General features: G+C 36.3%; 2 protein-coding genes across 5 annotated transcripts in view; both read right to left on the bottom strand.

Annotated features, from left to right (window-relative positions):
- The window catches only part of MSS51 (MSS51 mitochondrial translational activator), a 38622-nt gene extending 36322 nt beyond the window's left edge, over positions 1 to 2300 (bottom strand). Inside the window, exon 1 of the mRNA XM_023755105.1 lies at positions 2211 to 2300. The gene's annotated coding sequence lies outside the window, so the exon portion shown is untranslated. The remainder of the gene's footprint in view (positions 1 to 2210) is intronic.
- Positions 1 to 18157, bottom strand: part of PPP3CB (protein phosphatase 3 catalytic subunit beta) — a 35729-nt gene that overhangs the window by 5536 nt on the left and 12036 nt on the right. For 2 of the 4 annotated variants that reach the window (XM_006090253.3, XM_014457128.2), the window contains exons 9-11: positions 10335 to 10412; positions 2957 to 3041; positions 2211 to 2308 (exon numbers count right to left, since the gene is read on the bottom strand). In XM_006090253.3, coding sequence (XP_006090315.1) covers positions 2211 to 2308; positions 2957 to 3041; positions 10335 to 10412 — 261 coding nt within the window. The remainder of the gene's footprint in view (positions 1 to 2210; positions 2309 to 2956; positions 3042 to 10334; positions 10413 to 18157) is intronic. The other 2 variants (XM_014457127.2, XM_014457131.2) reach the window with 1 other exon arrangement.

Below are 18157 nucleotides of genomic sequence, written 5' to 3'. Positions count from 1 at the left end.
AGCTTTTGTATGAGTTTCATGATTTGTTTCAAAATAAGTTAATCTTATGCTAGGGAAATCACTTCAACCAAATGGTCAAACCACTCTATCAAGAGCCATCACTGGCAGAACTAGGGAGCTATCTAGTTTTCCAAATTGGACCCCGTTAGCTCAGCGCCAACCAGTAACTCATTCTATGCTAGAAATAGACAGGTCCTTCAGTAGAATTGTCTTACAAACCTTCCCTGAAGTTGGGGGTGATTTCAAAGTGGAAAACTGAGCTTCAGGCTGCAAATTTAAAAAAATAGAAGTACCAACTGCCAACAAAGCACTAATTAGCAGGTGCTAATTGTGAAATCTGAAAGAAAGATTTGTTGTGGAAACAACGTAAAAGTAATAATATATCCAAGGATGATTTATTTATGTATGAAACCCTTTCAAGTTTCTTTTTCTTTTCTGAACGAAGAAGGGGAAGGGTATAACATTTTTCAAGCTTATTAAAATTCATCCTTTTTCTATTAACACTGTTACAAGTTTTATTGAATGTTTAAGATTTTAATTTGTTTCAATCAAATTCTTTTTAGTTCATTTGTCTAATGTTTACAATATTAATAAAAAAAATGGAGGGCAAGGGATATAAAAAAATAAAAGCAGATTTGTAAATAAATCAAAAAAGAAGGCCTCATCCAGAATGAAAATTTGAAACTACAATTTCAAAACATAGCTGTATTTCTCACATATGCCAGTGGTGGTAGCAGACAACACAATAACATATAAAATACAACATAAATAGGCTACAAGTAGAAATTATTTGTCTACAGGAAATATTATTTTTATTTATTTAAGCATTTATTATGAGATTGAGTGAAATGAAATTGTGAAAAACCAATCTAATTTAAATTTATCTTAAACTTTAAATTAAAATTTCCTTTTTGTTTTTGCTTTAAACATTTCCTAATTATAACACCAAAAAGAAATTGTTAATCATGACTAAGGAAAACATTGGATCTGTTGCTGCCTGTTTTAATAGAGCAGTGACCCTTGGAGGGCTGTCAAAAGTGGCTACAATAAAACATCAATTAAGCTTTCATATCACATTTTTGCTTTCCAACCACAAGGGAAAGAAATCTAGACTTTGAGCTACTGTGCATAGTCTATAACATTCACAACACTCTCTTCTATTTAATCTGTAATGGGCTTTCAAAAAGTTAACCCAGTGTTTTACACAAATATTTACTACAAAAAAAAAGTTTTTTTAAAAATATAAAATATTCAATGAGCCAGATTACAGGAATGCTTTACGTATAATTCTTTTTATTTTCATGCAAAATAAAGGCACACTTAATAACACCCTTTTGATTTTGACTTACAGGATTTAAATTTAACCCCTTATAACAATGACTTAATATCTAATGTTACATTCATGTTCAGAATGCACCAAGTGCAGCAACTAGAATGCAGCAAACTTCAAAACAAGGTGCTACAAAGTTGCTTCTACATCAAAAGGCAGACAAGTGTCTGATAGAGTAATTTAATTTAACATACTTTTACAGACATACAGCTAACCTAAAGAAAGACAGACAGATTTAGGAAAGCAGCTACATCTGCAGAGGAAGAAAACAGCATGTTACAGACAGTCGATTATACATAGAACATTTGACAAACACCACAGAAAACAAACTTTGGCATCATTTACCAGGGTACAAAACCTTGCACAAATCTTTTAGCAAGTAAGTGCATAAGTAATGCTCTGGGGCCCAAGCATATTATTACTTCTAAAATTAAGTATCTGATAATAAAAGCATAGTCGAATACAATTACATAAATTAAAAAAATAAGAAAGTTGAAATTACATTTCCATTTTAGTAATACGATATAGCATATCCTGGATTCACATTCTGAAACTGGGGCTTTTAAAAGAAAAGGGTGCATTAGATCGATAAATAAAGTAAATAAATATTTCAGACATTATGATATGATCTGCTCCCATATCATTTCATGAAAAGCTGAGACTATTATTTTCAATTGAAATGAATATTCTGTCAATTTTCTGCCCTGCTCAGGTTATTAATCAGATACTACCTATCATAGAGTATTCCACCTATGTCAGCTGCTGAGACAGGAACTAAAAAGCAGAAGGAATTCCCTGCATGCATTATGTGTATTGTTAGCAAAAGAGTGAGGTGTGCCCCAGTCCATCTGAGGCACAGCAAGTTGCATAACATCATTACCACTTTGCAGGGTCTGCCGTCCTCCAGCCAACACTCCACTAGGCAACATTCCTGTGGGAGTCAGACCCTTGAGTGTCAGCACACTTTCACTCTCCTCCCTATAGCAGAGATATAACAAACATCAGAGACATCCAATAAGTTCTTAGTTTAAAAGAGAAGATAGGCCCAGATATAGCCCATGTATGTAATTTATGATGTGCATTACTATTACCATATTTTCCTCAATTGCAAGATATACATTTTCCCCTATTCTAAATGCTTCAGATATGAGGTTGTACATTACTACTGAGGCATATATTGTTTTTTTTCTGAAAACCTTTATTAAATAAATATATGGTAAGGTTTATCATCAACGGGACTGACCCATTCATGTGTACCCTTCCTAGATGAGCCCCAGGAAGACAATTTGTGGCTTCAACAAAAGGGACTTCTTATACAGATGAGCAAGTTCATAAAAAATACTCTAAAAAGTGGCCCTTTCCTTCTTAGCTTGCTTTAATTTTCAGTGTATAGATTCTTTTATCACAAAGGACAAGAGATACCAAAGGTGAATAATAATAATCACAAGGGTCAAAAACCCTAGTTTCAAAGGGACCTGTTCCTCTCTTCAATGTGTAAATGTAGAACTTCTTTACAGGGAGAATACTACTATACTGCTTTTAGATGTCAAACAGGACACTGCTTGTTAACAAAGTACAATACAAATAATTTCTCTAAAACAAATAATTAGAAAAATGTATCATTACCTGAGAACAGAGAAGACTCTTGCCATCTTGCCAATTGCTCGAATTTTGTTTCTTATGATTTCTTTCCGAGCGGCAGCTGAACCTACTTTCAATGGAATAAATAAAGACTCAGGTTTAGGGCATTGACTTGCACCATTCTATTAGCCCAGTGGTTCTCAACCTTCTGGCCCTTTAAATACAGTTCCTCATGTTGTGACCCAACCGTAAAATTATTTTCGTTGCTACTTCATAACTGTAATGTTGCTACTGTTATGAATCGTACTGTAAATATCTGATATGCAGATGGTCTTAGGCGAACCCTGTGAAAGGGTCGTTCGACCGCCAAATGGGTCGCGACCCACAGGTTGAGAACCGCTGTATTAGTCTGTTCCACACTCATCTGAACCAACACCAGGCCCCTGCCACCAGCTCACATGGAGGAGACTTAGATAAACTCATGCCAAAAAGCCTCTTACTCCTTTAATGTTTAGCTCGGCATTGATCTAATACTGGGATCTGATACAGATGAAAATGAAAAGTAACCCATAAACTTTATGACTCTCACACTACTGAATAATTAATAAAACGGCAATGGGAAAGAAACTACAACCCAACCTGTATCACAAAACAAATGACAAAAAAATGATAACAACCCTACAGTCTTTGTTTAATTCTCATGAGAGCCAATGGCATGCAGACTAACAGACAAAAACTGGTAGTAGCCTATAATTTTATGTTTATTATAAAAGCCTTTGACATGCAGGCTGGGGAAATATCTCATTATGCTATGACAAAATAAGCTTCCTTGCTCTCTAAAAATAATGGTATGAAGCCACTACTATGCAGGTGACCCAGAACTAAGGGCCATACAAGGCATTTCAACAACAATGCGCATCTCAGCCTCATAAACTAGGTATCTTCTAAGGTCATACAAATATATACAAGTTCTTGCCTCCCTAGGTGAGTATGGCACAAGGAGAATGAGCAATGAGAAAAGACTCCCTAAAAAATATCTAAAGGATCACTAATGCTTCATTTCTTTCTTTCATTTTTTCGTTTTCTCTCTCTCCTTCCTTTTAAGAATTTTTATTACTTTATTTGAGCCAAAAATGAGGACAATTGCTGAGGAGCAAGATCTCATATGCTCTCTAATGCTTCATTTCTAAAGGGTTAGCTGTGCTATCACTGATACAGAAGAGAACATACCAAAATAACTGAATATTTAGCTGATGAAACACTAAAAAGAACAACAATCTCAGTGCTGTCATCTCATATACAGCACCTAGAATCACTCTGGACCTAAGAGTGTGGTTTCTTAGAACTGTGCTTCAGCATGATGAAAACACACATAGGGAAGCACCATGGTTGAGAAGAAAGTTAAGGAAAGGTTAAAGACACTGGACCAAAAGGGGCCTTAGGTATACAAAGGTCTGAACAATCATAGTCTTCTGGGCTAGAGCATCTCATTTAAAATTCAAGCATCCCACAAACATACATAATTAAAAACTAAGATGATGACTGGACCTTACTGCAAGGAAACAGAAAAAGAAATCCAATTTCAAAGATGAAAACAAAAGACACATTTTAGAGAAAATAGGCTCCATGACCATCTTTATGGTGCTATGAAGGGCAATATTATGAGTACTAAAGCTACAGCTTTTACAAGTCCAAAATGGTGTTGGTACCATGGCACCACACAGGTATTTTTAAGATGAAACAAAACAAAACAAAAACTAAAAGTCTCAGAATTGTAGAATATTAGAATTTGAAAAGACATTAAAGATATTGCAAAGTTCAATCTCCTCATTTTATAGAGAAATAAATCAAGCTTACTAAGTATTTTATCCAAGGATATAAAGTAAGTCTGATTCTCCTAAAATAAATTAATATATACATTTTGTTTTAAAATTGACAAAATTTTTTAAATAGCCAGGAAAGGGGTATGGGGATGGGGGAAGATGACTGTAATGAAGTATATTGAATTTTCAGTCTTAATTTATATACCTGTAAAACTGAATGCTGTGTAAACTACGGATTTCAAATTTAAAAATTCATTGGAATATAAACGCATTGTACAAATCAGGATTTTAAATCAGTCTACAAACACATCATGCATAATATTAAAGTAAATGTCCACAGTAAAATTACTTTGGGGAATAGACAGACAATCAAACACCCCTAATCATGCAGGGAAAAGTACAAAACATTACAAATAAGCAAAAGAATGAAATTTAAAAACAAGAGGAATGAAAAAGAGGGGAAAATATTTCCATGCACAGAAAGACAGATATCTTGGAATATGACTTCTAAAAACATCAAATTCTAACTTAGATAAAACTTAAACTAAATTTTCACAAGGCCCAAGAGGACTCTGCATAAATAGTACTCAATGAATGTGCTGACTTACATGGACATGAGGACAACTTATGAAGTCATATTTCAAAACAATGTTACTCTGTCTGGTCTGTACCTTTTTTATTGCCATATATGAGCCGTTCTTCAGATGGAGAGTCCAGAAAAAAGGAAGTGAATGATGGAAAAAAGGTGGTTGAGACAAATAAAAAGATAGAAATTTAACTTGGCAGTGGTACTGAAGAATGAATGTAGAAAGAGAGAAAAATGAAGACCCTCATATTTGAAATTTGAAAAATGTAGTATTGTAGGATGTGGTAAATAAAAGAAGGATGCCACTGTGTAGAGCTCTAAAGGAAAGATTTCTTAAAAGATATGTGTTCAGAAGAAATTAGGGACAGAATGAGTATAATATTTGGTGAGAGTAGACAAATTAGGGACAAAAATACATGTGAAAACACATAAGACTGATAGAAGACTGTGCTAACAACAATTGCACATTTATATTGATACCCCTAAAGAAATGTATCACTCATGGAAGTATGTTAAGTGAAAGGTAATGACACAAATATGATACAAACTCATGTGGTTCTTCAAGGACACCAACATCTGCAAAATCTGTAGTATATACAGAGAAATGTAGGTAACTTTATTAACTACCTCGGTGGAAAACCTCACCCACTCCCAATGAAGGAAAGACTAAGCCTCCCGCACTTCATAATAACAAGAGCACACAACTTCTTGAATCTGAAGTGCAGAATCTTTGCTCATACTCAGGATCAATAGTATGTGCTTTTTGTTCCTAATAGAATCTGGAAGTTTGAGGGACATCTTTTTGCAGAAATAGTGACAGACTGTTTCAAAGCAAGTAATAGCTCTAAGAGTAGGCAGCAGAGATGTTTCATCTGGGCTTTCCATATCTTCCATTCTAATGCTGAGTGAGATACATGATTCCAATTATAGGAAATGCAAAGTTTTAAGTTTAGTAAAACTAAAGTACATATGAGTTATGTATTTTCTCTACCAAACTCAAGATATCACAAAAATCAGTGTTCAAAAATTCTTTAATGATTAAATAATACCTCTAAAATGAATGCTATGTGCATTTATACATGCAATATGTTTATGCAAATATTTGACTTAACAATAACCCCACACATACATTATTAAACAATACAGAAAACCAAAGGCCATCACTTAAAAAGGAAAAGAATCTTATTCCTTCACCCAATTTCAAACCTGAATATACAAAAATTACTCTTTCCTTCCTGCCACTGGGAAATCTCCAATCTTGCTCTCTCCCTTTTCCCACAGAAAAGCTAAACCCTTATTCTGCCTCTACAGAAATCCCTGCCCAACCAAGTTTTATTTCTAAGTTGGATTTCTCCCCAGGCCCAGTCCATAGGATGGTTCCACTGCTGAATAGAAAAAGGAGGAGAGGACAGAAGACATGCTATCATGGTGAAAAGAAAGAAGAAAAGATGGACAGAGTTTTGGGAAAGAAATGAAGAAATATGAATAAGAAAGAAAAATAAACCTACTTCCCGAAGCTCTTTTCCTTATCCCAGCCCAGTACCTATCCTAATTTTCTCCGCCTTTCCTCATTCCTCAGTGTTTTTCCTCCACTAACGCACTCTCATTCCCCCTTGCAGACTCTAAGACCCATACTCTTAAGATTTTCTTGGAGTCCTTGCTTCTAATACCTGAGTATAAAGGTGAAGAAGAAGGGAATTCATTATATTTTCTTAGAAACACTGTCATAAATAGTGCTACCAATTTTTAAATTACTTAAGAGTGGGAAAGAATCTTCATCCTCTCTATTATTCCCTCAATCTACAGATGAGAAGATCCTGAGAAATTAGGTAACTTTTCCAGGATTACACAGCTAGTAGTATAATGGTAGCGCTGAGACACCTGACCCACTGATCCTTTCCACATTGCCTCTTTAATAATCAAATGTGATTCATCCCCGGAGGGTAAGAATGATATAACAAGTGCATGAATAAGCATAACTTATCATTGACAGGGAAAATATTGATAAGACACATTAAATCTCAGAACTATAATAATAGTACTTTATATTTCCAATCAAATTTCCAAAAGATTTAGTGTCTATATTCATATAAATCATAGGTATTTAAACCACGTACTATGCTAGACTTAACAGAAACTTTTTTTCTTTTTATTATAGGAAGAAGACTGAAGCATTACCTATTATTGCTCCTATTTAACATACTATTAGCAATATTGATATAATTTTTAAAGAATAAAAGGGAACAATATAGAAAATAAATAGTATCAGCTTTTTGATAATGACTTATTTTTAAGTTAAGAGAAACAAAATAAAAATTATCATAGGATGTAATTTTTCTGATCTAAGCTGTTGAACATTGGATAAACCCACAAATATGTCATTACTTTATATATTCTGAGATAACCAGCTATAATAGTAATAAGAATATAAAATATTAAAGTATTAATTTAACTTGAGAATAACAGATTTTTTTCAAAGAAAAATTATAATTTTAAATGGAATAATTATGTATTAAATAGAGTAATTATAGTAAGATAGTAAGTGAACTAATTATTTAGAGCAAAAGAGCTTGATCTTAGTTTGGAAAACTAAATTTTTTTAAACTTCCTAGATTTAGATATTGTTTTTTGTTAATTCTCACCCAACGATATTTTTCTGTTGATTTTTAGAGAGAGTGGAGGGAGAAGAGACAGAGAGAAACATCAATGTGAGAGAGACATCTCAATTGGTTGTCTCCCGCATGAGCTCCGACCAGAGCCAGGGATAGAACCTGCAACCGAGCTAAGTGCCCTTGACCGTAATCAAACCCAGGACCCTTCAGTCTGAGGGCCGACGCTCTATCCACTGACCCAAAAGGCTAGGGCTAGATATGGTTTTAATATAACCCAATGAAAACTCATACTAGATATTTCACAGAATTTGGCAAATTAACACAAAAATGTATCTGAAAATATTAGTGGGCTATGTACCAAAAATTATTTCAGTCACATCAATACCTATAACATTATAAAGTAGTTACCATTATCTTCATTTGGAAGATAAGAAAATTGAGGCTCAGAAAGGTTGAGTAACTTACTGAGGCCACATAGCCATTATAAGGAACTAGAATCTGAAGCCAGACCTAGCCTTAAAAAGGAGATAACAGAACAGGGAAAAGAAATACTTAATTAAAACTATTTAAAAATTGTATAGCCCAGCCAGCGTGGCTCAGTGGTTGAGCGTCAACCTATGAACCAGGAGGTCACAGTTTGATTCCTGGTGTGGGCACATGCCTGGGTTGTGGGCTTGGTCCCCAGTGGGGGGCATGCAGGAGGCAGTCAATCAGTAATGATCGCTCATCATTGATGTTTCTATCTTTCTCTCCTCCTTTCCTCTCTGAAATCAATAAAAAAATATTTTTAAAAAATTGTATGGAAAAGACAAATATGAAACATGTTAAAATTAAAAACTTGTACACAAACATGAAAAAGAGAGATAATCAAAATAAGGAAAAATAAGTATTATTCAGTAAAGCCCCCCCCCCCAAAAAAAACTACATAATTTATTTTACTCTAACAAACTAGAGTGAAAAAAAGCATATCTCTGCCTGCCACCAACAGATGGCAATTGCAGACACTTGCACACAGACACTTTGAACAGACGGGCCTACAACAGGGTTTAAGAATCAAACCTGTTTGTAAATAGAGAAATATCAAAATAGTTTTTACTCAGATTTTACTTGATAAGTGGTCAACTGAAATGGATGGTTTACACTGTTAGAAAAGTAGACAGTAATTTCTTCCCTTAACTTCAAGGAAATGTAAATTAAATGTAAATTAAACCAACTATAATTTCTTACTATACAGCCACCAAGCAAAATAAGTAAAAATGAGCAAAATCCAATGAGGTGGGCCTGTGGAGAAATAGATCTATGGATTCGTTGCTAGAAGCACTTCATACTGGTTCAATTCTTCTGCAAAGTAATCTGGCAATTCATAGCTAAAATAATATAGCTAAAATTTATATTCTTTACTCTATAATTCTCTTCTAGAAATTTATTCCAAGAAGGAAAATAAAAACTATTGTACAAATGTTTATTATGTTATTCATAATAGGATATCTTAAGTTATCCAAATGCCAAAAAATATGAAATTAACTATGAAAACTATTATATATTAATATACTTAGAAATAAGTAGTCATTAAATTTTACCAATATACAAACCATGTTTAATACATGGGAACATTTTATATACTGCTTATAACTATGAAAAGTATGCTACAACAAAGATATGAAGGGATATGGAAGAAAATAAAGTTTTTAGCTTATAAGTTATTTATGTACTTATTTACTCAATGAATTAAGTTTAAATAAATATTTAAATTTAAAAGTTTAAAATAAAAATTTCAAAACAAAAAATAAAAGGAATTTTGTTTCTGTATCTGTAGTATTAATTTATACTACAAATGCACATTAGGTACACAGGCTGGTTGGCTTTCATAAGAACTAACAACCCTGTATTGGTATAACCTTGTTTCTATGGAAAATATGCTTTCTGAATCTCAAACTTAACCAGCATGTGATTTCTTAGAACACAACCACTCACTCATAAGTTGGGACAACCTACTTTTCTTTTTGGAAAGAAGTAACAACAAAATTTTGATGCACTAAGCAATATTGTGCCAATAAAACAAAGAGCATTTTTATCCTTCCTTCTCTAAGCAGTGTCTATATTCATGAAGAACCACATCCTTTTACACCTTCAGTTTTCCTTTCCTTCTGTTCTTTCTTCCAAATTCTCCTTTCCCCAAAATTCATCTTCTTCCCCATACAAACAAATGAACAAAAATAAAATCATTAAAGTTATTTTAAAAATCTTAAAATAAATAGTATCTGAAAAAGTGACTGTTACTTATCAAATAGCATAGTCATTTGAGATCAATGACTATATTTTGCAAAAGAGTGTGTACTGAAGCTGGCAGTTCAAAAGATACCATTTCACAATGAAAAAAATAGTAAAATGAATAATCATACCATCAAACTGGTCTTCACCTTCAGTCATCAGTTCATCATCAGAGCAAATACTCAGAACATTTACCAACATTTCTGTCACTATTCCAAAGGAAAAAAAGAAAACACAAAGTTACACATTAACTGCTTACATTCAACTATCTACATATATATACACAGCAACTATTTATATAAATGGTCAAATGATTAACCCAAGACTAACACATTCTGATAGAAGGAATGACGAAATTAAAAGATATAAAGGCTTTCAAAATGAAAGAAATTCAATGGATAACAACTCTGAGAGAGATTCTTTTTTTTTTTATTGCTAAAAGTATTACAAAGGGTATTACATATGTGTCCTCCCCCCCCCGCCCCCCGCCCTTGACAATCCCCTGGCCTCCCCTACCCTCCAGTGTCTTATGTCCATTGGTTATGCTTATATGCATGCATACAAGTCCTGCGGTTGATCTCTTACCCCCCTCCCTCCTGCTCCCCAACCCTCCCTGGCCTTCCCGCTACAGTTTGACAATCAGTATGAGGCAGCTCTGCCTCTGTATCTATTATTGTTCAAAAGTTTGTAATGGTCTTTATTATCCATGAATGAGTGAGATCATGTGGTATTTTTCCTTCATTGACTGGCTTATTTCACTTAGCATAATGCTCTCCAGTTCCATCCATGCTGTTGCAAATGGTAAGAGTTCCTTCTTTTTTACAGCAGCATAGTATTCCATCATGTAGATGTACCACAGTTTTCTAATCCATTCATCTACTGATGGGCACTTAGGCTGTTTCCAGATCTTAGCTATGGTGAATTGTGCTGCTATGAACATACGGGTGCACATATCCTTTCTGATTAGTGTTTTTGGTTTCTTGGGATATATTCCTAGAAGTGGGATCACAGGGTCAAATGGGAGTTCCATTTTTAGTTTTTTGAGGAAACTCCATACTGTCTTCCATAGTGGCTGCACCAGTCTGCATTCCCACTGAGAGAGATTCTTTATGGAATAAATTTTTAGGTCTCTCAGGGGGGAAAAAAGAAGTCCTACAGAGATAAAAAAAAAAACACACACACCATCTACATATATACATTTAAATTCCTCATTTATGGATACAGCATTAAGGAGTAAGAAAAAAAATCATAGCACAGTTCCACTGTTGCAAAAAAGTCCTAGGATTCAATCTCTCTCTTAAAATTTATTTTAATTTAAATTATTTATTGTTTAAAGTATTACACATGTCTCCTTTTTCCCCCATTGACCTTTCCCCGGAGGACTCTTAAAATCTGGCTCCAGCCCTAACTGGTTTGGCTCAGTGGATAGAGCGTCGGTCTGTGGACTGAAGGGTCCCAGGTTCGATTCCAGTCAAGGGCATGTACCTTGGTTGCGGGCACATCCCCAGTGGGGGGTGTGCAGGAGGCAGCTGATCCATGTTTCTCTCTAACTCTCTATCCCTCTCCCTTCCTCTCTGTAAAAAAATCAATAAAATAAAAATGTTAAAAAAAAAAATCTGGCTCCAACAACTCTCCTGAAACTTAATTCTTAAGATTATCAATTACTATCTAACAACCTGAATCCATAATTTGTTCTTAGGCTTAATTCACCTTTACCATTCTATATATTTTTCTCTTGGTTTCCAGAATTCTACTCTTATGGTTTTTCTACCTTTAGACTACCCCCCCACCCCCCAAATTTGGATATTCTGAAGATTCTCTCTGCAGTCATGTTCTTTTTATATACTCAAATTTCTTAGTGATTCTATTACTATATAGTTTAAAGTATCAACTTTTTGAAGACAATTCCAAATTCTGTATCACCAGTCTTGACCTTTCTTGCAAAATGGATTTCCTTGCTGGTTTTATTGGCAACCATCAAACTATTTGTATATTGTCTGTTTCCCGCTTCTAGAATGAAAGCTTCATGAGTGCAGGGGACTGTTTTGTTTGCTGCTGTATCCCCAGAGCCTAGAACAGTGCCTGGCACATGATAGGCACTCAATAAGTATCTGACAGATGAGTAAATAAAAAAGAAAGGTATAATAAATTTCAATTAATAAGTAAAAATGTCTATTCAATCTTCTGATGGCAACTAGAAATGGACAGCTCTGGGATTCATATATGAAAGTCCAATCCCTACTCTCCAAAAGCTTACTAACTACTGAAGAATATATATGTGTGTATATTATATATGCATGCCACAGAAGAGTGATGAGCATAGCACTATGCTATAAGTATATAGAGGTATGCCAAAGATATGCTAGGGAAAGGAAAGCTTTTGGTAAAGAATCATGAGGTAGGAGTTTACCCAGGTGTAAAGGGCAGATAAGACATTCTAAAACAAAAGTTAGAAAAACATGAAGTAATCATATAGATCAATGGGATACAACTGAGAGTTCAGACATAAAACCTCACATTTAAGATCAATTGATTTTTGACAGGGGTGCTAAAAAAATTCAGTGGGGAAACAATAGTCTCTTCAACAAATGGTGTGGAGGAACTGAATAGCCACATGCAAAGAATGAAATTGCACATACTTACCACTTCACATCATACACAAAAATTTACTCAAATTGGATCAAAGACCTAAATATATCTGATAAGGGACTTGCATCTAAAATATATAAAGAATTCTTACAACTAAATAATAAGACAAATAATCCATTAAAATGAATAAAGGATTCAAATAAACATTTCTTTTTTAAAAATATATTTTTATTGATTTCAGAGAGGAAGAGAAAGTGAGAGAAACATCAATGATGAGAGAGAATCATTGATCAGCTGCTTCCTGCATGTCCCACACTGGGGATCAAGCCAGGAACCCGAGCATATGCCCCGATAGGGAATCAAACCATGACTCCTGGTTCATAGGTCAACACTTAACCACTGAGCTATGCTGGCTGGGCCAAATAAACATTTCTTCAAAGAAAATATTCAAATGGCCAATAAGCACATGAAAATATTTTCAACCTCATTATTCATTAGGAAAATACAAATCAAAGCTACAGTGACAGATAACTTCATATCCAATATGATGACTATAATAACACGATAAATAATAAATAAAAGTTGGCAAGGAAATGAAAATATTGGAACTATTATATACTGCCAGAGAGATTGTAAAATGGTACAGCTGCTTTGGAAAAGAGTTTGGTCAATCCTCCAAAGGTTAAACATCCATATGACCCAGCAATTTTACTTCCAGTTCTATACCTAAGAAAAGTGAAAACATATATCCACACAAATACTTGTACACAAATGTTCATCACAGCATATATATATATATATATATATATATATATATATATATGCCAAGAGACTGGAACGACCGTAATGACCAGTTGCTATGACGTGCACTGCAGCTAGGCCGGCCCAGGGAAGGGCCATGTGAGGTTGGGGGGCCCCAATCGGCACCCCTCGACCTCCCATGGCCCCTCCCCCAACCAGCCCAGCCCTGATCGGCCCCCATCAAGATAGGCTGGCCGGACCTCACCCATGCATGAATTCGTGCACTGGGCCTCTAGTTATTCACAATAGTCAAAAAGTGGAAACAATCAACTGTCCATCCGCTGATGAATGGATAAACAAAATGTGGCATAGCCATACAACAGAATATTATTTGGTCACAAAAAGGAATGAAGTACTTATTCATGCTACAACAGGGATGAACCTTGAAAATATTATGGAAAGAAGCCAGTCACAAAAGACCACATATTGATTATATGATTCCGTTTATATAAAATGTTCAGAATAGGCAAATCTATGAAGACAGAAAGTAGATTAGTGGTTGTTTAGGGCTGGCAAGGAGAGGTGGAAGGAAATGAGGAGTGACTGCTAATGGATACAGGGTTTCTTTGAAGAATGATGAAAACGTTTCAAAATTGTGTTAAAAGATGCACAATTCTGTGAATATAGTAAGAAAACATTGGATCGTACAATTTGAACAGGTTAACTGTACAGCATATGAATTACCTCCATGAAACTATTATGAAAACATACAGAAAAAGTGTGAAGGTGTGAAACTGAGAGAGCACAATACATTTAGGAGATTGGCTGTGCTGTGCTGTGTTATGGCTAGAACATAGAGAATATGAAATAGAAAGGCAAGATATGGGGCTAAAGAGAAAGTAGGGAAAGTCCAAAAACCTTGTGTGACAGGTTAAAGTTTATCTTGAAAGCTACCAGAGGGAGAGGAAGCTGACTAGTGACATAAAGGATGTTTGAGTGCTATTAAGAGCCCAGCTAGCCCAGCTGGAATGGCTCCGTGTTTGAGCATTGACCTATGAGCCAGGAGGTCACTGGTTCCATTCCTGGTCAGGGCAAATGCCCACGTGGCAGGCTCAATCCCCAGTAGGGGGTGTGCAAGAGACAGCCGATCAATGATTCTCTTTCATCATTGATATTTCTATCTCTCTCTCCCTCTTCCTTCCTCTCTGAAATCAATTAAAAGAAAATATATATATATATATATATATAGATATATGTATATATATATTTTTTAAGAGCCCAGCTAATGCTAGAAATCAAAGGGTGGTACCTATTTATAAGGCTGTATAAATATCTTCAGCAGTGCTCTATACCCTGGCTATAAGAACAGAGATAATAGATGGCTGGACTTTACTGGGGCCGAGTTATAGGACAAGCGAAATAGAAAAACAAGAGATAAAGGAGTTTGAGGGTGTACTAAGAAGGAAGAGAGGGAAGGAGGGCTCTGACTAAAAAGAATAGACATGGTCGAAGGCTTAGTGATTCCAATGAAGCTTATATAACCAGAATGAGGGATTGCTAGAATAACAGGGGTTTTCATCGAGGGTGTTAATGATAGTGTCATATCATTACCAGATTCAAAACATCCAAGTTATCTTTAACCATTCCCTCCCCTTAAACATGCATTAGTGTTAAGTCTCACTGATTCTTCTATAATTCTTGCAGTTCTCCCCTGCTTTCCATTCCTAATCCTACCAGAGCTTCATTATGTTTCCATTTGATTCTTGATGTAGCTTCATAACAGGTCTCCCAACCTTTAGTCTTTCTTCCAGTCCAAAATAATTTTTCTAAATAACTATCATGGTCATATTCTGTTTCAATTGCTCCCCACCATTTATGAAAGTTCCAAATTCTCTGTATGGTGATCAAGAGCCTCATGCTCTAGTCATGACTTAGCTTTTCATTATTTTCCTCTACTGTCCTCCATACATCTTACTAGCTAATCAGACTGAACCCCTCAACATTTGCCAGTGACCTTATGCTTTCTTGCTTTCAGACTCAGGTTCAGGAAGTTCTCTTACCTAGAATTCTCATGCCCATATGTACCAGCACAATTCCACCATTCTTCGAGTCCCAGACCAATGATACTTTAATCCCTCTGACAAATATAATCTCTTTTTTCTCTTAATTGCTATAAAACTATGCTTGTTTAAGACTGCTCACTGTATTATATTTTATCATTATTTATGTAGCTTAAATCCCTTATTAACCTGCAAAGAATCATATCTTACTTTATTTTTGTATCCTAAGTACCTTGAATAAAACACACTTTCAAAAGAACATCTGGTAAAGGAATAAATCTTACAAGTATGACCTTCTATGGAAGATCACAACATAGTGGATCCTCTAGAACAGAGGTTCTTAAATTGAGCCAATAAACCCGAGGGGACTAACCAATTGACTTCAGCGTCCTGAAGATGTTATGTGTATGTACAAATGTAAGCATATTTGTACATGAATTTTTCTGGGGCAAAAGTCCCTTTCATCAGATTCTCAAAAGGGTTTTAGCTCAACCAGTGTGGCTCAGTGATTGAGCATCGACCAATGAACCAGAAGGTCACAGTTCGATTCCAGGTCAGGGCACATGCCCGGGTTGAGGGCTCGATCACCAGTGGGGAGTGTGCAGGAAGCTTGATTCTCATCATTGGCGTTTCTATCTCTCCCTCTCCCCTTCCTCTCTGAAATAAATTTTTAAAAAATTGTTTTATATTTAAAAAATTGTTTGTGCAGTTACGTTAATCTAAAATGGAATCCTTAGTATAAACGTTTTTCCATTTTCTAAAACATTTATAGATATTAAAAAAAACCCCAGCTGAGATTTGATAACAAATATCTGAAGTGTGGGTTGGGGAGCAGTGGATGGGGATATAAATGATACAATATTGGCCATGGTAACTGTTGGAGTAATTGGTTCATGGGAACTCATCTTATTAGTCACTCTGCCTTTGTACATGTTGGAAATTCCAACTTTATTTTTTAATGAAAAAAAATAAAGCCCTCAAAAGGTTAAAAACACAGCTTGTATCAAACTTTAGGATTAAACCAGCCTCTCAGGAAGGCTCTGGCTTATGTAGTTGCTTCCCAGGAACTAGACCAAAGTCACACTGGCTTATCTGAAGTAGAACAAATGAAACATCATTTGCTGCTTTCCATACCAAAAGAAAAGTTTTACTAGAATCAAGTAGTTAGGCTATCTAAATAATTAACATGCATTAAAATGAAAAAATATGCAACGAGTTTGAGAAAATTTTCTTACTGTGCTCAACATTGCATATAATATTAAATTTTAAGCTTCACATTTTTATTTTTATTTATTTTTAGTATTTTTATTGATTTTTAGAGAAAGAGGAAGGAAGAGGGAGAGAAGCATCCATCAGCTGCCTCCTGCACGCCCTCTACCAAGGATTGAGCCCAAAATCCAGGCATGTGATCTCACTGGGAACTGAACCAGCAATCTTTTGGGGCACAAGATGACGCCCAACCAACTGAGCCACACCAGCCAGGGCCTGAGCTTCACATTTTTAGAAAGACATGAGTAATTTAGAGAAGATTCATAGATATACAACAAAAATGGTCAAGATGAATACTTCCTGATCTTATAATAGACTAGAGGCCCGGTGCATGAATTCATGCATGGGTGGGGTCCGGCCGGCCCACCTTGATCAGGGCCTATTGGGCCAGGCCGACTGGAGGGAGGGGCCACAGGCGGTTGGCTGGCTGGCCCCACCCACTGATTGAACTCTGGGTCGAAGGGGACAATTTGCATATTAGCCTTTTATTATATAGGACCAGTGGCCTGGTGCACGAAATTTGTGCATGGGTGTGGGGGTGTCCCTCAGCCCAGCCTCCACTCTCTCCAATCTGGGACCCCTCGGGGGATGTCCGACTGCCGGTTTAAACTGACAGTCGGACATCCCTCTCGCAATCTGGGACCACTGGCTCCTAACCACTCACCTGCCTGCCTGATCGCCCCAACCACTCTGCCTGCCAGCCTGCTCGCTCCCAACTGCCCCTGCACTGGCCTTCTCACCCCCAACTGCCCCCCCCGTCGGCCTCATGGCCCCCAACTGCCCTCCCCAGTCCGCCTGCTCGTCTCCAACTGCCCTCCCCGGCCAGCCTCATGGCCCCCAACTGCCCCCCTCGGCCAGCCTGCTCGCCCCCAACTGCCCCTCACTGCCGGGCCTGATCGCCCCCAACTGCCGGCCTGCTCACACCCAACTGCCCCCCCCCTGCCGGCCTCACGGACCCCAATGACCTGCAACACGCCTGGGCACACCAAGTGCCAAAGAAAAGACCGCCGGAAAAAAAAAACAAAGTCTTTCAACGGCCAACCGCCATGTGTTCCACTAAACTTCAGATAAAGGGCAAACGGAATGCATCATAGGCGGAATTGGGATCGAGAAAGGAAGATGAAGGGCAGAGGATATAAAAGAACCGGGTTCTAGGCCCCGCAGCGCCCCCAAGGTGGGGGAGTACCTTGGAGTATTATATGTTAGACACTTGGCAAATAAGCGAGGATGAAATCCCATCCATATTAAAAAAGAAGGCAAGTAAATGCAAATGGAGAGACCCATAAAACAATAGA

Source organism: Myotis lucifugus, unplaced genomic scaffold, assembly GCF_000147115.1.
Source record: "Myotis lucifugus unplaced genomic scaffold, Myoluc2.0 scaffold_69, whole genome shotgun sequence".
Lineage (NCBI taxonomy): Eukaryota > Metazoa > Chordata > Mammalia > Chiroptera > Vespertilionidae > Myotis > Myotis lucifugus.
The sequence above is the reverse complement of the archived record's forward strand: the minus strand, read 5'-3'. Positions and strand labels throughout refer to the sequence as shown.